We start from the raw sequence: 21,311 nt of genomic DNA, 5'->3' as shown, positions 1-21,311 counted from the left end.
CTCAGGGGTTTCAGGGGTCTCGGGGGGTCTCTGGGTGTCCCTGGGGGTCTCAGGGGTCTCAGGGTGTCCCCGGGGTCCCCGTACCCCACTCCCGGGCCAGCTCCGGCTCCGTGTCCGTGTCCACGATCCCAAATCCGACCCCGTGGGGCTCCAGGGCCTGTGCCACCAGCTGGGGGGAGGGGACGCAGATGGAGACCTGCCACCCCCCCTGTGGGACCCCCTGTGTCCCCTCAGTGTCCCTGGAGTGACCCCCAGTGCCCCCAGTGTCCCCCAGTTTCCTCCCAGTGTCCCCAGTTCTCTCCAAGTGACCCCAGTGTCTCTGATATCCCCCCAGTGTCCCGAGTGTCCCTCCAGTGTCCCCCAATGTCCCCAATGTCCTCCCAGTGTCCCCAGTGCTCCCAGTGCTTCTCAGTGTGCCCCACTGTCTCTCAGTGTCCCTCCAGTGTCCCCCAATGTCCTCCCAATATCCCCAGTGTCTCTCAGTGTTCCCCAGTGCTCCCAGTGCCCTCCCAATGTCCCCAGTTCCCTCCCAGTGTCCCCCAATGTCCTCCCAGTGTCCCCAGTGCTCCCAGTTTCCTCCCAGTGCTCCCCAGTGTCCCCTCAGTGTCCCCAGTACCCCCCAGAGCCCCCAGTGTCCCTCAGTGCCCCCTCAATGTCCTCCCAATGTCCCCAGTGTCTCTCAGTGTCCTGAGTGTCCCCCAGTGCCTCTCAGTGTCCCAAGTGTCCCCTCGGTGTCCCCAGTGCTCCCAGTTCCCTCCCAGTACTCCCAGTGCCTCTCAGTGTCTCCCAGTGTCCTCTCAATGCCCTCAGAACCCCCCAGTGTCCCCTCTCAGTGCTCCCAGTCCTTCCCAGTGTCCCCTCAGTGTCCCCTCAGTGTCCCCCCAGTGTCCCCAGTGCTCCCAGTCCTTCCCAGTGTCCCCTCAGTGTCCCCAGTGCTCCCAGTTTCCTCCCAGTGCTCCCAGTGTCTCTCAGTGTGCCCCAGTGTCCCCAGTGTCCCCTCAGTGTCCCCTCAGTGTCTCCATTGCTCCCAGTTCCCTCCCAGTGCCTGTCAGTGCCCCCCAGTGTCCCCTAGAGTCCCACAGTGTCCGCAGTGCTCCCAGTGCCCCCCCAGTGTCCCCAACATTCCCCCAGCGTCCCCTCACTATCCCACCAGTGTCCCCAGTGCTCCCAGTTCCCTCCCAGTGTCCCCCCAGTGTCCCCAGTGTCACTCAGTGTCCCCCAGTGTCCTCCCAGCGCTCCCAGTCCCTCCTGGTGTCCTCGGGGCACCGTTGGAGCAGCGCCAGCACCGGGAACACCGTGGGGTCCCCTCGTGTCCCCTCAGTGCCACCTCCGGTGTCCCTCCCAGTGCCCCCAGTCCCTCCCAGTCCCTCCCAGCGCTCCCAGTGCCCAACTCCAGCATCTCCAGCTCCTCGGGTCGGTGCCCGCTGTCCCCAGGACACCGGAGCAGTTCCAGCACCGGGAATGCCTCAGTGTCCCCTCGTGTCCCCTCAGTGCCACCCCTTGTGTCCCCCGCTGTCCCTCCCAGTGCTCCCGGTGCCCACCTCGAGCGCCCGCATCTCCTCGGGCCGGTGCCCGCTGCCGCCGGGGCTCCGCAGCAGCGCCAGCACCGGGAAGCGCCGGAGCAGCTCCGGGAGGGACCCGGGGGACGCCGGGCGGAGCCGGCTGAGCCCGTCCGGGACCGGCAGCGACAGCGCGGGACCGGGACAGACAGCGGGACAACCGGGACAGACAGCGAGACTGACACCGGGACTGACAGCGGGATTGACACCGGGAGAACCGGGACAGACACCGGGACAACCGGGACTGACAGCGGGACAGACACCGGGACAAACCTCGGGACCCCCCGGGACCCTCGGGGCCAGGGCCAGCAGCGCCAAGAGCCACAGAGGGGACATGGGGACAGGGACAGACGGACAGAGGGAGAGGGGGACAGAGGACAGATGGACACGGGACAGGGACAGGGACAGACAGGGGGACAGGGGACAGATGGACGCGGGACAGGGGGCAGAGGGACAGGGGAGAGGGACAGACGGATAGAGGGACACGGGGACAAGGATACGGACACACGGACAGAGGGATGGACACACGGACACGGGGATGGACACAGGGACACACGGACACAGGGAGGGACACAGCCAGGGGACAGAGACACCCTGGGGACAGACGGACAGACCCCAGGGACACACAGGCCTTGGGGACACACAGACAGACCCTGGGGACAGACAGACACACACACCCGGGGACAGACGGACACCCGTGCCCGGCCCGGACGCAGCCCCTGGGCACAAGGACTCCAGCGACCCCCTTGGGGACACGGCGACAGCGCCAGCCCCTTCCGGAGGCGGGAGGCGACACGGCGGGGACAGACGGACACGGCGGGGACAGACGGACGCGGTGTCACCTCCCTGGGACACAGCGGGACGGTGGCACTGCCACCAGCCCGGCTTGGGGGAGTGACAGAGGCTCAGCCCGACCCCACTGTCCGTCTGTCCCCAAATGTCCCCAAGTGTCCCCCAAGTGTCCCCGAGTGTCCCCCCCCTCCCTCCCCGCTCCTTTTTGAGAAGGGAAAGAGGATCCGAGGGGGGGGAGGGGAGCTAAAAATAGGGGACACCCCTGGGGACACCGAGGGGACACTTGGGGACATTGGGGGGGAAATTTGGGGAAAATCTGAGGGGAATTTGGGGAAAATTCGGGGGGAATTTGGGGGAGATTTGGGGTGGATTTGGAGGAATTTGGAAGGAATTTGGGGAAAAATCTGGGGAAAAATGGGGGGAAATGTAGGGGGAAAATTTGGAGGGGAATTTGTGGGAATTTGGGGGAAATTTGAAGGAATTTTGGGGAAAATTTAGGGAGAAAATTGGGGGGGGGGATTTGGGGGAAATTCGGGGGGAATTTGGAGGAAATGTGGGGGGGAAATGTGTGGGCGAATTTGGGGAGAATTTGGGAAAATCGATGGGGAATTTGGGGAAATTGAGGGGGAGAATTTGAGGGAATTTGGGGGGAAATGTAGGGAAATTTGGAGGAATATGGGGGGATTCGGGGGAAATCTGGGAAAACGTGGGAATTTTGGGAAATTTGTGGGAATTTGGGGGGAATGTGGGAAAATCTGGGAAAACTTGGGGGAAATTTGGGGGATTTTGGGAGAAATTGTGGGGAAATTGGAGAAATTTAGGGGAATTTGGTGGAATTTGAGGGATTTGAAGGATCTGGGGCTCCCCCCCTTCCCCTCCCAGTCCATCCCAGTCCATCCCAGTACACGGGGGGGTTAAACTGGTTTATTGCTCTGCAGGGGGGGGGTCCGGGTGCGCCCCCAGTTCAGGGGGTCCCGACCCCCCCCGGGTTAGTGCTGGGGTGGGGGAGGGGCTCCGGGGGGTCCCAAAATGGGGGGGAGGGGATCAGTAATAGGTTTCCTTCTCCACCCAGCCTGCAAAAAAAGGGGAGGGGGCGTCAAATGGACCCCAAATCCACAAAACCCCAAACCCCCAAATCCCAAACCCCCCAAACCCCCAAATCCCAAAATCTCCAAATCTCAAATCCCCAAATCCCCAAACTTTTTAGGGCTTCGATTTTTTTGATTCTCATTTTTTGATGTTCCAGTTCTTTTAGGGTTCCAATTTTTAGTGTTCCGATTTTCTGAGATTTCCATTTTTTGGTGTTTCAATTTTTTAGACATTCCCATTTTTGGGTGTTTCCATTATTTTAGGGTTTCAATTTTTGGGTGTTTCCATTATTTTAGGGTTTCCATCTTTTGGAATTCCATTCTTTTGGGGTTCCCATTTTTAAGTATTCCGATTTTTGGGACTTCCATTTTTTGGGGCTTCCATTTTTTTTATGCTTTCCATTTTTGGGGGTTTCCATTCTTAGGGTTCTCATTTTTTAGGGTTCCCATTTATTAGGATTTCCAATTTTTAGGGCTCCCATTTTTTTTATTCCCATTTTTGGGGATTCCATTTTTTAAGGTTTCCAATTTTTAAGGTTCCCATTTTTTAGGGTTCCCGTTTTTTTTAGGGTTTCCATTTTTGGAGTTTTTCCCCCATTTTATTTCCACTTCCCCCCCATTTTATTCCCAAATTTCCCCCATTTTATTCCCATTTTATTCCCATTTTTTTAAATTTCCCCCATTTTTTCCCCCTACATTTTTCCCCCCAAATTTTTTAGGAATCCCCCCAATTTTTTTAGGATTCCCCCCAATTTTTTTGGGGTCCCCGCATGTTTTGGGGTCTCACCTCCGGGGTAGCGCCTCAGGATCAGTTTCCTGACCTCGTCGTAGGCGAAGATCAGCAGGGAATAGGGGAAGGCGCAGAACCACCAGGTCACCCTGGGCACAAAAACCCCAAAATTGGGACCCCAAAATTTGGGGCACCTCAAATCCTGGGGGGGTTGGGGCTCCGTTTTTGCCTCTCCAAATTTTTTAATTTTCCCCCCAGTTTTTTAATTCCCATTTTCGGAGATTCCGCCCCCAATATTTTCATTTTTCCCCTATTTTTTTGTTGGTTGGGGGATTTTTTGGAGGGGAATTTTGGGGGGGAATTTGGGGATTTTTGGGGGGATTTGGGATTTTTTGGGAGGAGGGGTTGGAGAGGTTTTGGGAGTTTTAGGAGGGGATTTTTAGGGCAATTGGGGATTTTTGGGATTGGGATTCTTTGGGGGGGATTTGAGCAGTTTTGGGATTTTTTAGATGAGGGTTTCAAGGGGAATTGGGGATTTGGGATTTTTTGGGGGTATTTGTAGGGGAATTGGGGATTTTTTTTTGGATTTGAGTTTTTCGGGGGATTTGGAGCAGTTTTTGGATATTTTAGATGGGTTTTGTAGGGCAATTAGGGAATTTTAGGAGATTTGGGATTTTTGGGGGGATTTGGAGCAGTTTTGGGTTTTTTGGGTCATTTGGAAGGGTTTTGGAATGGATTTGAGTGAGTTTTGTGGGGGAATTGAGGACTTTTTTGGGATTTGGTTTGTTGGGGACGATTTGGGGCAGTTTTAGGATTTTGGGGGGGGGGGGGATTTTTAGGGGAATTGGGGATTTTTGGGGTGGGGATTTTTGGGGTGTCCCTCACTTGAGGGGGTACATGCGCAGAGCCACCCCCATGCCCGGGCAGTAGGACAGGAACGCCGCCAGCGCCGTCTCCTCCAGCAGCCCGAAAATCAGGATCTTGTTCCTAAAAAATTGGGGGGATTTGGGTTTTTTGGGGAATTTGGAGTGTTTTGGGGTTTTTTTTAGGGTTGGAGAGGTTTTGGGATTTTTTGGAAGGGTTGAAAGGGAGATGGGAGTTTGGAGTGGATTTGTGGGAAGGGGATTTGGGATTTTTGGGAGCATTTTTGGGGTAGTTTGGAGTTTTTTGGGGGGCTGGGGGAGGTTTTGGGGTTTTGGGATGGGTTTGGGGTGGTTTTGGGTAGGATTTTGGGGTAGTTTAGAGGTATTTTGGGGGTGGTTTTGGGATGATTTCAGGTGTGTTTTGGGTGGGATTTTGGGCTGATTTTGGATGGGATTTTGGGGTGGATTTGGAGTATTTTTGGGGTGGTTTTGGGATGATTTCAAGTGTGTTCTAGGTAGGGTTTTGGGGTATTTTTGAGGCATTTTTGGGATAATTTTGGGGTGTTTTGGTCCCCAGTTCATGCCTACTGGAAGATGGAGTCGAGGTGGATTCTGGGGAAGTTTTGGCTGGTTTGAAGTGGGATTTTGGGGTGAGTTTGAGGGAGGATTTTGGGGTAGTTTTGGGATGATTTCAAGTGGATTTTTGGTTGGATTTTGGGGTTGTTTTGGGCAGGATTTTCAAAAGGTTTTGGGGTATTTTTGGGGTGTTTTGCTGCACTTCATGCCCTGCTGGAAGATGGACTTGACGTGGATTTTGGGGGAATTTTTCTCATTTTGGATGGGATTTTGGGGTGGTTTTGGGTGGGATTTTGGGGTGATTTGGGGCATTTTTGGGGTGTTTTGTCGCACTTCATGCCCTGCTGGAAGACGGAGTTGCGGCGCGTCTTGCAGATGATGAGATCCGCCCACTGCACCACGACGATGCTGGCGAAGAACGCCGTGTGGCACGTGAACTCCACCACCTTGCGCTGCTCGTACGTCTGGGGGAAATGGGAACGGTGAAAAACCGGGAAACCGGGGGGGAAACCAGAGTGAACAATGGGGGAAACTGAGAGTGAACAATGGGAAAACCAGGGAGGAAACCGGGAGTGAACCATAGGGGAAATGGAGTGAAAAATGGGGAAGCCAGGGAGGAAACCGGGGAGGAAACCAGAGTGAACAACAGGGGAAACTGGGAGTGAAAAATGAGCAAAACCGGGAGGAAACCGGGAGTGAACAATGGGGAAATGGAGTGAGCAATGAGGAAACTGGGAGTGAACAATGGGGAAACTGGGAGGAAACCGGGAGTGAACAACGGGGGAAACCAGGGTGAAAAATGGTGAAACTGGGGAGGAAACCACGAGTAAACAATAGGGGAAACTGGGAGTGAAAAATGGGGAACTGGAAAGGAAACCAGCGAGGAAACCAGGAAACTCGGAGGAAACCGGAGTGAACAACAGGGGAAACCACGGAGGAAACCGGGGAGGAAATCACAAGTGAACAATGGGGAAAACCGGAGTGAACGGGGGAAACCGGGAGTGACCAGGGGGAACGGGGTAGAAATGGGGTGGAAATAAATATGGAAATGGGTGTGAGAATGGGCCAGAAATGGGGTGGGAATGGAGATGGAAATGGGATGGAAATAGGTGTTGGGATGGAAATAGGTGTGTAACCTGTGTGTAACCAGTGTGTAACCAGTGTGTAGGGTCAGTGTAGGGTCCCTCACCCACTCCTGCCCGTAGGAATCCTCCAGGTCGTTCTTGGATCGATCGTCCCAGGCCAGGCGGATCCCGAGCAGCGTCCCCGGCAGGAACCCATTCTCCGCCAGGATCACAAAGTAGGTGAAGAACCCGCCCAGAGCCTGGATCATCCCTGAGAGACCAAGATTGGGATTGGGACAAAAACCACAGATAGGGATAAAAACCATGGGATTGGATCACACAGTGTGTGAAGAACCCGCCCAGAGCCTGGATCATCCCTGTGGGATTGGAATTGGGATAAAAACCACAGATTGGGATAAAAAACACGGGATTGGATCACAAAGTGCATGAAGAACCTGCCCAGAGCCTGGATCATCCCTGAGGGACCAGGATCAGGATCAGGATAAAAACCTCAGGATTTGGGATCACCTTGGGAGCCCTCACTGACCAATCCGGCCATAGGCCATGCTGATGGCCCTGAGTGACCACAGAGTGACCACAGAGTGACCACTGACCGATCTGGCCATAGGCCATGCTGATGAGCTGCTCGTTGACCATGAATGACCCCAGACTGACCATGAATGACCACGAATCACCCCAGACTGACCATGACTGACCATGAATGACCCCAGAGTGACCACTGACCGATCTGGCCATAGGCCATGCTGATGAGCCACTCATTGACCATGAGTGACCATGAATGACCATGAATGACCCGAGACTGATCATGAATGACCACAACTGACCCCAGAGTGACCATGACTGACCACGAATAACCCCAGAGTGACCACTGACCGATCTGGCCGTAGGCCATGCTGATGAGCCTCTCGTTGACCAGTTTGTCGCTGCGGGGGTTCCGCGGTTGCCGTTTCATGATGTCGCTCTCGGCCGCCTCATAGGCCAAGGAGATGGCGGGGACCTGAGGGGACAGCGGTGTCACCCAGTGTCACCTGGTGTCATCCACTGTCCCACGTCATGGGATGGTGGCAGTGTACAGGGACAGGAGGGTCTGGGGTCTCTAGGATGGATTTGGGATCTCTGGGATGGATTTGGTGTTCCTGGGAGGGTTTGGGGTCCCTGGTTGGATATGGGATGGATTTGGGGTCCCTGGGTGGATTTGGGGTGGATTTTGGCAGATTTGGGGTCCCCTCACCATGTCGGTGCCCAGGTCGATGCAGAGGATGGTGACAGTGCCCAGCGGCAGCGGGATGTTGGCAATGATGGATTTGGGGTGGATTTGCGATGAATTTAGGATGTTTTTGGGGTTTCCGGGTGGATTTGGGATGGATTTGGGGTCCCTCACCATGTTGGTGCCCAGGTCGATGCAGAGGATGGTAACGGTGCTCAGGGACAGTGGGATTTGGGGTGGATTTGGGGTGGATTTGAGATGGATTTGGGGTGGATTTGGGGTCCCCAGGAGGATATGGAGTCCCCTCACCATGTCGGTGCCCAGGTCGATGCAGAGGATGGTGACGGTGCCCAGTGGCAGCGGGATGTTGGCGATGATGAAGAGCAGGAACGGGGTGATCTCGGGGATGTTGCTGGTCAGGGTGTAGGCGATCGACTTCTTCAGGTTGTCGAAGATCAGGCGGCCTGCCAGGGGACAGCAGTGTCCCCAAATGTCCCCACATGTCCCCAGTGCCCCCAGTGCTCCCAATGCCCCCAATGTCCCGGATATCCCAATGTCCCAAATACTCACAAATGTCCCCAATGTCCCCAAAGTCCCAAAAACCCACAAATGTCCCCAATGTCCCCAAAAATAGCCACAAATGTCCTCAATATCTCAATATCCTGAACATCCACAAATGTTGCCATTGTCCCCAATATCCCAATGTCCCCAGTGTCCCCAGTGTCCCCAATGTCCTCAAAGTCCCCAGTGTCCCCAACACCCCTCAACACCTCCAACACCCCCACATCCCCAATGTCCCCAGTATCCCCAACGGCCCCAGTTCCCCAAATTCCCCCAGTACCCCCCATGTCCCCAATGTCCCCAAACCCCGGTGTCTGTCCCCAACCTTCCTCGACGCCGGTGACGATGGAGGCGAAGTTGTCATCCAGCAGGATCATGTCGGCCGCCTGCTTGGACACGTCCGAGCCCGCGATGCCCATGGCGATGCCGATGTCCGCCTTCTTCAGCGCCGGGGAGTCATTGACGCCATCACCTGTCACCGCCACGATGGCGCCCTGGGGACATGGAGATGTTGGGGACATTGGGGACACTGGGGACATTGGGGGTATTGGGAATATTGGGGATATTGGGGATCTTGCTTACACTGAGGGCTTTGGGGACATTGAGGACACTGGGGACATTGAGGGCTTTGGGAGACAGTGGGGACATTGGGAGTATTGGGGACATTGGGATCACAGGGATCATTTGGGATATTGGGGACTTTGGGGACATGGGTGACTTTGGGGACAGTGGAGACATTGGAGGTATTGGGGACATTGAGGACATGGGATATTGGGGATGTTTTGGATATTGGGGACATTGGGAATATGGGGAAGATTGGGGACATTGGGGACATTGGTGGCTTTGGGGACATTGGGGACACTTGAAGACACTTGAGGATATTGGGGACATTGGGGATGTTTTGGATATTGAGGACATTGGGAATGTGGGGAAGACTGGGGATACTGGGGACATTGGTGGTTTTGGGGACATTGGGTACATTGGAGGTATTGGGGACATTGGGGACACTTGAGGACACTGGGAATATGGGGAACACTGGGGATACCAGAGGAATTGGTGACTTTGGGGACACTGGGGACATTGGGGACACTTGATGACACTGGGGCCATTTGGAATATGGGGAACATTGCGGATGCTGGAGACACTGTTGGCTTTGGGGACACTTGGGGACATCGGCATTATTTGGGACACTGGGGCCGTTGTGATGAGGTGCCAGCGGTGGCCCAGGTGACACAGGTGACACAGGGCCGGGGCGCTGTCACCTGTCGCTGGCAGCCCTCGACGATGATCAGCTTCTGCTGGGGCGACGTGCGGGCGAACACGATCTCGGTGTGGTTGCGCAGGATCTCGTCCAGCTGCTCCGAGCTCATGTCCTTCAGGTCCGAGCCGTGCACCACGCACGCCTTGGCCTCCCTGGGGTCAAAACCCCAAAATCGGCACCCCAAAACTGACACCCCAAAATCGGCACCCCAAAATTCCTGGGAAAAAAACCCCAGGACCCCAAAATTCCCAGAAAACTCCCAGGAACCCATCCCAAAACCACCCCGTTCAACTGCCTCCCCAACTGTTCCCAGGTCGTGTCCTTCAGGTGTGACCATGCACCAAACACACCTTGGAGGGGGTCACTGGGAGGTCAGCACCCCAAAATCTGCTCCAGGACTCCAAAATTTCTTGAAAGACCCCCCAAATTCCCTCAATTTCCCCTACCTGTCTCACCTGGGGCTCACCTGGAGCTCACCTGGGGTTCACCAGGGGTTCCTCTGGGGTTCATCTGGCTCACATGGGGTTGTCCTGGGACTCACCTGGGGCTTACCTGGAGCTCACCTGTGGCTCACCTGGCTCACCTGGGGTTCACCTGGAGCTCACTTGGGGTTCACCTGCCTGATGGGGATGTTCAGGATGTCTCACCTGGGGTTCACCTGGCTCACAGGGATGTTCAGCCGTGCCGCGATGTCCTCCACGGTCTCGTTGCCCTCGGAGATGATCCCCACGCCCTTGGCGATGGCCTTGGCCGTGATCGGGTGGTCCCCGGTCACCATGATCACCTGGGGGGCACCATCAGCACCTGGGCACAGCTGGGCACACCTGGGGGATACCTGGGGGCACCTGGGGACACTTGGACACACCTGGAGGACACCTGAGGGCACCTGGGGGACACCTGGGGACAACTGGGGGGACATCTGGGGACAACTGGGGGCACCTGGGGGACACCTGGGGACAACTGGGGACAGCCCAGAATGGAGGGGGCCAAGGGGAAATGGGCACCCCAGGTGAGCTCAGGGGGGGTTTGGGGTCCTGGGCGGGGCTTTTGGGGTCCGGGTGGGCTCAGGGGAGGTTTTTGGGTCCTGGGCAGGCTCAGGGTGTGTTTTGGGGTCCCAGGTGGGGGTTTTGGGGTCCCGGGCAGGGGTTTTGGTGTCCTGTCCAGGGTTTTGGGGTCCCAGGGGGGCTCAGGGAGGTTTTGGGGTCCCAGACTGGAGTTTTGGAGTCCTGGGCAGGGGTTTTGGGGTCGGAGTGGGCTCAGGGGAGGTTCTGGAGTCCTGGGTGGGAGTTTTGGGGTCCTGGGCAAGCTCAGGTGTGTTTTGGGGTCCCGGGGGGGCTCAGGGGGTTTTCTGGGGTCCCGGGCAGGGGTTTTGGGGTCCTGTCCGTGGCTTTGGGGTCCCGGATGGGTCTCAGGTGTGTTTTGGGGTCCCACCTTGATGCCGGCACTCCGGCACTTGCCCACGGCGTCGGGCACGGCGGCGCGGGGGGGGGTCGATCATGGACATGAGCCCCACGAAGCAAAGGTCGGTGGTGGGGAAATTCACCTCGTCCGCGTCGAAACGGAACCCACGGGGGAACTTGTCCGGGGGCAGGTACAGGTGGCAGAACCCTGGGGACACCACGGGGACAGTGTGACCCCAAAAACAGCCCCAGGAACTTCTGTACAGGTGACAGAACCCTGGGGACATTGTGGGGACAGTGTGACCCCAAAACACCCACAAGAACTTCTGTACAGGTGACAGAAACCTGGGGACACCACGGGGACAATGTGACCACAAAAACACCCCAAAAACACCCCCAGGATTGTGTCTGGGGGCAGGTACAGGTGACAGAACCCTGGGGACATTGTGGGGACAGTGAGACCCCAAAACCACCAAAAATACCCCAGGAGCTTGTCCGGGGACAGGTACAGGTGACAGAACCCTGGGGACACCGGGATGGGACAGTGTGACCCCAAAACCACCAAAAACACCCCCAGGAACTTGTTTGGGGACAGGTACAGGTGACAGAACCCTGGGCACCACCAGGAACTCCCCAGGACCCTCTCCCTGAGTCCCTCCAGCTCCAGGTAGGCGTTCTGGAAGGTTCCTTCATGTTCTTACCCAGCTGCTGCTCCCCTGAGAACCCCCAAAATTCCCCCTGGATCCCTTTCCAGCCCCCCAGGAACCCCCCCAGGACCCCCAGGCGTACCCAGGACCCTCTCCCCGAGCCCCCCCAGCTCCAGGTAGGCGTTCTGGAAGGCTCCTCCATGTTCTTATCCAGGATCTTCTCCCCCAAATCCCCTCTTGATCCCCTCTCCAGCCCCTCAGGACCACCCAGGACTCCCCTAGGACCCCCCCAGGACCCCCAGGCGTACCCAGGACCCTCTCCCCGAGCCCCCCCAGCTCCAGGTAGGCGTTCTGGAAGGTTCCTCCATGTTCTTATCCTGGGTCTTCTCCCCCAAATCCCCTCTTGATCCCCTTCCAGTGACCCAGGGACTCCCAAATCCCCCCAGAATTTCCCCCAGGACCCCCAGGCGTACCCAGGACCCTCTCCCCGAGCCCCCCCAGCTCCAGGTAGGCGTTCTGGAAGGCCTCTCTCATCTCCTGGTCCAGGGGCTGCTCCTGGCCCTGCAGGAGGATGCGGGAGCAGCGGTCCAGGATGCGCTCGGGGGCTCCCTTCATCACCAGCAGGTACCCCTGGGGGTCCTCCTCGCGCTCGTGGATGGACAGCTGGACACGGGCACGGACAGGGGACAGTGGGGTCATGCGCCATGGTCAGTGTGGGGTCAGCCAGGGGCAGCTCAGGGTCACCACAGCCACCCCAGGGTCACCCAGAGCCATCCCATGGTCACCCAGGGCCACCCCAGGGTCACACATAATCCCACCCAGTGTCACCAGTGCCACCCAGAGCCACCCAGGGGCATCCACACACTGCCCAGAGACTCCAGTGCCCCATCCCAGTGCCCCCATTGCCCCCATTTCCCCCAGTGCTCCCAATGCCCCCCATTGCCCCCAGTTCCCCCATTGCCCCCGTGCCCCCATTATCCCAGTGCCCCCAGATCCCCCAGTTCCCCCACTGCCCCCAGTGCCCCTTTGCATCTCCCCCATTGCGCCCAGTGCCCCCAGTTCCCCATCCCAGTTCCCCAATTGCCCCCATTGCCCCCAGTTCCCCCAGTTCCCTCATTTTCCCCAGTTCCCCCAGTGCCCCATCCCAGTTCCCCCAGTTCCCCCCGTGCCCTCACCTGGTACTTGTTGGTGGAGTTGAAGGGGATCTCGGTCACTTTGGGGTTCCTGTCCCGCATCCTCTTGACGGAGCCGCACGACAGCTGGATGCACTTGAGCAGCGCCGACTCGGACGCGTCCCCGGCCGTGTCCCGCTGTGGGGACAGCGCTGTCACCGCTGTCACCGGGGCCCTGACCCCTCTGTCCCCTCCCCCAGGGCCACGGGGACCCCCCCCACCTTGGAGATGGAGACGTTCTCCTGGCCCGGCTTGAACACGGCGCGGTTACAGAGCCCCGCGATGCGCGCCAGGGCCGCCCACGTGGGAGAGCGCTTGTCGAAGGTGGCACCTGGGGACACGGGGCATTGTCAGGGTATGGTGACCACCATGGTGTCACCAATGTCACCCATTGATCAATTATCCATTGACTGCCCCGGTGTCACCCATTGACCACCCCGGTGTCACTGGGGCTGCCCACGTGGGAGAGTGCTTGTCGATGGTGGCACCTGGGGACATGGGGCACTGTCAGGGTATGGCTGGTGTCACCAGTGTCACCTATTGACCATACCAGTATCACCCATTGACCACCCCAGTGTCACCAGGGCCGCCCAGGTGGGAGAGTGCTTGTTGAAAGTGGCACCTGGGGACACGAGCACTGTCAGGGACATGCATTGACCACTCTGGTGTCACCCACTGACCATCCCGGTGTCACCAGTGCCACCCATTGACCACTCTGGTGTCACCAATGTCACCCATTGGCCACCATGGTGTCACCCATTGACCACCCCAGTGTCACCCATTGACCATCCCAGCGTCACCAGGGCCGCCCATGTGGGACAGTGCTTGTCGAAGGTGGCACCTGGGGACACGGGGCATTGTCAGGGCATTGGGGTGCCAAGGGATCGGGGTTTTGGGGCATTGGGGTTCCAGGGGATTGGGGTGTTGGGAGATTGGGGTTCAAGGGGATTCGGGTTTTGGGGGATTGGAGTTCCAGGGGATCAGGGTGTCAGGGGAATTGGGGTGCCAGGGATTTGTATACCAAAGTCCCAGGGCATAGGGGTCCCAGAGGATCAGGGTGCCAGGGGATCGGGGTGCCAGGGGGATTGGGTACTGAAGTCCCAAGGCATTGGGGTTCCAGGAGATTGGGGTGCCAGGGGATTGGTGATTTGGGGGACTGGGGTTCCAGGGGATCAGGGTGCCAGGGGATTTGGGTACCAAGGTCTCAGGGCATTGGGGTTCCAGGGCATTGAGGTCCCAGGGCATTGGGGTTCCAGGGGATCGGGGCACTGGGAGTACTGGGGGTCTCGGGGTGCCCCCGCTCACCCGACTGGTCCTCGGTGGTATCGGCCTCGTGGATCTGGTTGTCGAACCACATGTGGGCCACGGTCATGCGGTTCTGGGTCAGCGTCCCCGTCTTGTCCGAGCAGATGGTGGAGGTGGAGCCGAGGGTCTCCACGGCCTCCAGGTTCTTCACCAGGCAGTTCTTCCTGGCCATGCGCTTGGCAGTGAGGGTCAGGCACACCTGGGGGGCACCCCGGGGTGTCAGTGGTGTGGGACCCCCATACAGGGTGAACAGAATCACCTCGACCCCAAAACTGAACCCAGTGCCCTCCCAGTGCCCTCACAGTGCCCCCTCCCACCATGACGGTGGCCAGCAGCCCCTCGGGCACGTTGGCCATGATGATGCCCATGAGGAAGATGATGGTGGAGCCCCTCAAGAGTGCTCCCAGTGCCCCATATTTCCCTCCCAGTTTGCTCCCAGTCCCTCCCAGTTTGCTCCCACTCATGGTGATGGTGGCCAGCAGCCCCTCGGGCACGTTGGCCATGATGATGCCCATGAGGAAGATGATGGTGGATGCTCCCAGTTCAACACCAATCCCGCGTATCTCCATCCCAGTCCGTCCCAGTCCATTCCAGTCCATCCCAGTCCCCAGTATCTCCCTCCCAGTCATTCCCAGTTTGCTCCCACTCATGGTGACAGTGGCCAGCAGCCCCTTGGGCAAGTTGGCCACGATGATGCCCATGAGGAAGATGACGGCCTCAAGCCTCTCCCAGTCCATCCCAGTCCATTCCAGTCCATCCCAATCCCCTGTATCTCCATCCCAGTCCCTCCCAGTCACTCCCAGTTTGCTCCCAGTTCTTCCCAGTCCATCCCAGTTCACTCCAGCTCACCGTGACAGTGGCCAGAAGCCCCTGGGGCACATTGGCCATGATGATGCTGATGAAGAAGATGATGGTGGTGCTCCTATTCCATCCCAGTACCCTTTTACAGCCCAATATCTCCATCCCAGTCCCTCCCAGTCCCTCCCAGTTCACTCCCACTCACGGTGACGGTGGCCAGCAGCCCCTCGGGCACGTTGGCCACGATGATGCCGATGAGGAAGATGACGGCCTCGAGCCAGGTGTAGCCGAGGATGAGCGAGAGGATGAAGAAGGAGAGGCCGAGGAAGACGGCGACGCCGGTGATGAGGCGGATGAAGTGCTCGATCTCCATGGCGATGGGCGTCCGGCCCACCTCCAGCCCCGAGGCCAGCGAGGCGATGCGGCCCATGACCGTGCGGTCACCCGTGGAGATGACAATGCCACGCGCCGTGCCTGGGGACACCGAGGTGACAAAGTGACAAAGAGCCTGGGGACATGGCACTGGGGGCACTGGGGGAATTGGGATCGGCACTGGGGGCAATGGGGGCAATGGGGGCAATGGAGGCACAGGTGGCACTGGGATGGTCACTGTGGTCACCCATGGAGATGACGATGCCACACACTGTCCCTGGGGACACCGAGGTGACAAAGACCCTGAGGGGGTGGCACTGGAGGCAATGGGAGAGGGGCACTGGGATGGGGAACTGGGGGCACTGGGGCATTGGGATGGGGAACTGGAATGGGGCACTGGGGGAACTGGGGGAACTGGGGGCCCTGGGGGGCACTGGGATGGGCACTGGGATGGGCACTGGGATGGGCACTGGTTGCACTGTGATGGTCACAGGTGGGAGTGGGACAGGCACTGGGGCACTGGGATGGTCACAGGTGGCACAGGTGGCATTGAGACAGTCACTGGGGGCACTGGTGCACTGGGATGAGCACTGGGGGCACTGGGATGGAGAACTGGAAGCACTGGGAGCAATGGGGGCACTGGGATGGTCACAGGTGGCACTGGGATGGGCACTGATGGCACTGGGGGCATTGGGATGGGGAACTGGAGGCACTGGTAGCACTGGCGTCACCAGTGGCACTGGTGGCACTGGGATGGGCACTGGTAGCACAGGTGGCACTGGGATGGGCACAGGCGGCACCGGTGGCACTGGGATGGTCACTGGCGGCACTGGCGGCACTGGCGGCACTGGCAGCACTGGGTTGGGCACCGATTGGCACAGGTGGCACTGGTGGCACTGGCATGGGCACTGGGATGGTCACAGGTAGCACAGGTGACACTGGGTTGGGCACTGATAGGCACCGGTGGCACAGGTGGCACTGGGATGGTCACTGGGGCACTGGTGGCACTGGGTTGGGCACTAATTGGCACCGGTGGCCCTGGGGACACCAGGAACACCCCACCTTCGACGCAGTTGGTGGAGAAGAAGCAGATGTTGCGCGTCTCCAGCGGGTTCTCGTGCGTGAACTCCGGGGAGCGCGTCTGGGGCTCCGACTCGCCCGTCAGGGAGGAGTTATCCACCTGGGGGGCAGGGGATTGGGTTGGGGGGATTGGGGGGATTTGGGGGGGATTGGGGAGATTGGGGTTATGGGGGGGGTTGGGGGGATGTGGGTTGTGAGGGGGATTGTGGGGATTTGGGGTTATGGGGGAGATTGGGGTTATGGGGGGTTTTGGGTTATGGGGGGGGTTCAGGGGGAATTGGGGTACAGGGGTTATGGGGGGATTTGGGGTTATGGAGGGGTTTGTGGTTGTGGGACGGATTTGGGGTTGTGGGGACATTTGGGGTTATGGGGGGATTCAGGGGGAATTGGGGTACAGGGGTTATGGGGGGATTTGGGGTTATGGGGCCTATGGGGGGATTGGGTGGGGTTGGGTGCATTTGGATGTCCCCCCGTGCCCACCTTGCAGCCATGGGAGGAGGTGATCCTCATGTCCGCGGGCACCCTGTCCCCAATGTCCCCAATGTCCCCAGTGTCCCCAATGTCCTCAATGTCCCCAACGTCTCCAACGTTCCCAATGTCCCCAATGTCCCCAATGTCCCCAACGTCCCCAAAGTCCCCAACGTTCCCAATGTCCCCAATGTCCCCAATGTCCCCACCTTGCAGCCGTAGGAGGAGATGATCCTCATGTCTGCAGGCACCCTGTACCCAATGTCCCCAATGTCCCCAATGTCCCTAGTGTCCCCAATGTCCCCAATGTCCTCAATGTCCTCAACGTCCCCAACGTTCCCAATGTCCCCAACGTCTCCAATGTCCCCAATGTCCCCAATGTCCCCAATGCTCCCCAGTGTCCCCAACGTCCCCAGTGTCCCCACCTTGCAGCCGTGGGAGGAGATGATTCTCATGTCTGCGGGCACCCTGTTCCCCATGTCCCCAACATTCCCAATGTCCCAATGTCCCCAATGTCCTCAATGTCCTCAACGTCCCCAACGTCCCCAATGTCCCAATGTCCCAATGTCCCCAACATCCCCAATGTCCCCAGTGTCCCCAACGTCCCCAATGTCCCCACCTTGCAGCCGTGGGAGGAGATGATCCTCATGTCCGCGGGCACCCTGTCGCCGCCCTTCACCTCCACCAGGTCTCCCACCACGACGTTCTCGGCGTTGATCTGGATCTTCTCTCCCTCTCGGATCACCAGCGCTTGCTGGGGGGCACCGGGCACCTCAGGGGGTGCCCACCATCCCCCTGGAACCCCCCCGGCTGTGCCCCCCTGCCCACCTGGGGCACCATGTTCTTGAAGGAGTCCATGATCTTGGAGCTCTTGGCCTCTTGGTAGTAGGAGAAGCAGCCGGTGACGATGACGACGGCGGCCAGGACCACCCCCAGGTACAGCTGGCACCATGGGGAGGGGGCACCTCAGCACCTGGGAGGGCACTGAGGAACCCCCCAGGGACCCCCAGGGTGGGGTGACAGGGAGGGGACACCCTCAGGGGTTTGGAATCCCCCCCATACCCACAGCTGGGCAACCCGAGGGCTGGCACGGGTTGGGGAGGGGACAAGGGGCCACTGGATTGTGCCACCCCAGTGCCACTGTCCCCTTGGCACCTTGATATGGCTGTCCCCATGATCCTAGACCCTGCTAGTGTGCCCCATGCCCCCCCGATGCCCCTGATACCCCCCCATACTCCCGGTGCCCCCAGTGTCCCCATACCCCCCATACCTGCCATGTCCCCCATTTTCCTCATACCCCCTGGTGCCCCCGGTGCCCCTTGTGTCCCCATGTCCTCCATGCCCCCTGATGCCCCACATGCCCCCCCTGTCCCTGTGCTCCTCAGACCCCTGCCATGTCCCCATACCCTCCATGCCCCTCATGCACCCAGTGTCTCCATACCCCCCCATAACTCCCATTCTCCTGGTGCCCCCCATGTCCCCAGTGTCCCCATACTCCCCATGCCTCCAATGCCCCCATATCCCCCATAAGCCCCATGTCCACTGTGTCCCTATCTCCCTATACCCCCTCATGCCCCCTGTGCCCTCCATACCCCCCATACCCTCTGGTGTCCCTGTGTCCCCATGTCCCCATGTCCTCCGATGCCCCTGATGCCCCCCATGTCCCCCATACCCCCCTATACCCCCAGTGCCCCCCCATATCCCCATTCCCCCCATGTCCCCATACCCCCCATACCCCCTGGTGTCCCCCATGCCCCTGGTGCCCCCCATACCCCCCATGTCCCCGTGTCCCCGGTGCCGCTCACGTTGTCGTTGGCGGGCTCGTCCTCCATGGCGGCCTGGATGCCGTAGGCCAGGAAGCAGAGGATGGCGCCGATCCAGAGCAGGATGGAGAAGCCCCCGAAGAGCTGCCGGCAGAACTTCACCCACTCGGGCGTGGTGGGAGGCGGCGTCAGAGCGTTGGGGCCATCCTGGACCAGGATCTCAGCAGCACGGGCGTTGGTCAGGCCCTGCGGGACACGGGGACATCAGGGGGACACGGTGACACCAGGGGGACACCAGGGACATGGGGACACCAGGGGGACATGGGGATAGCAGGGACGTGGGGACACCAGGGGGACACCAGGGGGACATGGGGATAGCAGGGACGTGGGGACACCAGGGGGACACCAGGGACATGGGGACACCAGGGGGACATGGGGATAGCAGGGACGTGGGGACACAGGGATATGGGGACATGGGGACACTGGGGGGACACAGAGACACTGGGGACATGGGGACATCGGGGACATGGGGACAGCAGGGGGACATGGGGACAGCAGAGGGACAGCAGGACAGCAGGGGGACATGGGGATAGTGGGGACATGGGGATAGCAGGGACACGGTGACACCAGGGGAGCACAGGGACAACAGGGGGACACGGGGACATGGTGACACCAGAGGGACATGGGGATGGCAGAGGGACACCAGGAACATGGGGACACCGGGGGGACAGTGACACCAGGGGGACACAGGGACACTGGGGGGACACAGGAACAGCAGGGGGACATGGGGACAGCAGGGGGACATGGGGACACGGTGACACCAGGGACACGGGGACAGCAGGAACACCAGGGGAACACGGGGACACCAGGGAGTCATGGGGACATCGGGACACGGTGACACCAGGGGGACACCAGGGACAGGGGGACGGGGACACAGGGACAGCAGGGGCACACGGGGACACAGGGACACGGTGACACCAGGGGGACACCGGGGACATTGGGATTGAGGGATGTGCAGGTAGAGAGACACAGGGACATGGGGACACAGGAACACAGGGACACGAGGACAGGGGGCACAGCGACACAGGGACAAGGGGACATCTTACCCGGGACAGGTCCACTTGGTACTTCCTGCCCAGCTCATCCAGGGACAGTTTGTGGTCATCCTGAGGGACAAATGTCACCCCTGTCACCGTGTCCCCACAGCCAGCTGTCCCCCTGCCACCCCTGCCACCCCTGTCACCCGTGTCCCTCTGGCTCGGGTGGCATGGCCAGCTGTCCCCAGGGTCCCACACCGCCCACGTCACCCATGTCACTGTCACCTCAGCTGGGTGACATGGGACAGCTGTCCCCGTGACCCCAGTCGCCCCAGCAGGGTGGCATGTCCCTATGTCCCCATGTCACCCACATCCCTCTGGATGGGATGACACAGCCAGCTGTCCCCGGAGTCCCATGTCACCCATGTCACCCATGAATGCAATGACATGGCCACTATCCCCATGTCCCCCATGCCCCCAGGGTCCCAGTGTCGCCCTGTACCTATCACTGTCCCCGTGTCCTTATGCTCCCCATGTCCCCTGTCCCCTCACTGTCCCCGTGTCCCCTGGCTGTCCCTGTTGCTGTCCCATCTGTCCTGTGTCCCCATGTCCCCATGTCCCCTGTCTGTCCCCATGTCCCTGTCCCTTTCACTGTCCCCTCGCTGTCCCCATGTCCCTGCGTCCCCGTGTCCCTGTCCTGTGTCCCCATCCCCATGCCCCTGTCCCCTGTCTGTCTCCTGTCCCTGTCACTCTGTCCCTGACTGTCCCCTCTCTGTCCCCTCACTGTCCCGTGTCCCTGTGCCTGTCCCCTGTCTGTCCCTGTGTCCCCATGTCCCCTGTGTGTCCCCATCCCTACCACTGTCCCGTGTCCCCATGTCCCCATGTCCCCATGTCCCTGTCCCCTGTCTGTCCCATGTCCCCATGTCCCTGCCCCTGTTCCCCTGTCCCCTGTGTGTCCCCATGTCCCCTGTCTGTCCCGCGTCCCCATGTCCCTGTCCCCATGTCCCCTGGCTGTCCCTGTGTCCCCATGTCCCCATGTCCCCATGTCCCTGTCCCCTGTCTGTCCCTGCCCCTGTTCCCCTGTCCCCTGTCTGTCCCCATGTCCCCTGTGTGTCCCCATCCCTACCACTGTCCCGTGTCCCCATGTCCGTGTCCCCATGTCCCCATGTCCCCTGCCTGTCCCATGTCCCCATGTCCCTGCCCCTGTTCCCCTGTCCCCTGTGTGTCCCCATGTCCCCCCGTGTGTCCCCACTCACCAGGTTCACCTCCTTCTTGAGCTCGTCCAGCTCCTTCTCCTTCTGCTTCCTCTTCCCGCCGCCGTTCTCGGACGTGGTGGCCGCGGGCGAGTACTCGCGGCCGGCCTGCGGGCACCGCGCGGTGGGCACGGGGACACGGGGGGGACACGGGGACCCCCCCGGTGCCACCCGCGCCCCTCCCGCCCCGCCAGCCCAGGGCCATTACCGTGGGCGTGGAGGTCACGGCCAGCACCGGCGTCACCGTGGCCACCGGCATCGTCAGCGCGGGGGGGGCGGCGGGCACCGGGCACC

The 21,311-nt window shown here is 59.7% G+C and overlaps 1 protein-coding gene across 1 annotated transcript; it reads right to left on the bottom strand.

The window, feature by feature from the left end:
* Positions 1 to 3,315: 3,315 nt before the first annotated feature.
* Positions 3,316 to 21,311, bottom strand: LOC128950178 (sodium/potassium-transporting ATPase subunit alpha-2-like). The gene is given in 24 exon segments (XM_054295054.1): positions 3,316 to 3,424; positions 4,227 to 4,318; positions 5,055 to 5,156; positions 5,942 to 6,072; positions 6,798 to 6,943; positions 7,567 to 7,690; positions 8,210 to 8,364; positions 8,787 to 8,955; positions 9,724 to 9,874; positions 10,370 to 10,506; positions 11,154 to 11,210; positions 11,212 to 11,330; positions 12,243 to 12,432; positions 12,945 to 13,079; positions 13,163 to 13,272; positions 14,247 to 14,445; positions 15,250 to 15,518; positions 16,479 to 16,596; positions 17,584 to 17,718; positions 17,793 to 17,906; positions 18,770 to 18,973; positions 19,834 to 19,893; positions 21,021 to 21,125; positions 21,226 to 21,311. Coding segments are annotated over 24 exon segments (3,102 nt in total). The 5' UTR covers positions 21,277 to 21,311; the 3' UTR covers positions 3,316 to 3,395.

Source organism: Melozone crissalis, unplaced genomic scaffold, assembly GCF_028551555.1.
Source record: "Melozone crissalis strain CALT ecotype California unplaced genomic scaffold, PUWL_Pcris_2 ptg000485l_1, whole genome shotgun sequence".
NCBI classification, from domain to species: domain Eukaryota; kingdom Metazoa; phylum Chordata; class Aves; order Passeriformes; family Passerellidae; genus Melozone; species Melozone crissalis.
Note: the sequence above shows the minus strand (reverse complement) of the source record. Positions and strands in the feature narration are given on the sequence as shown.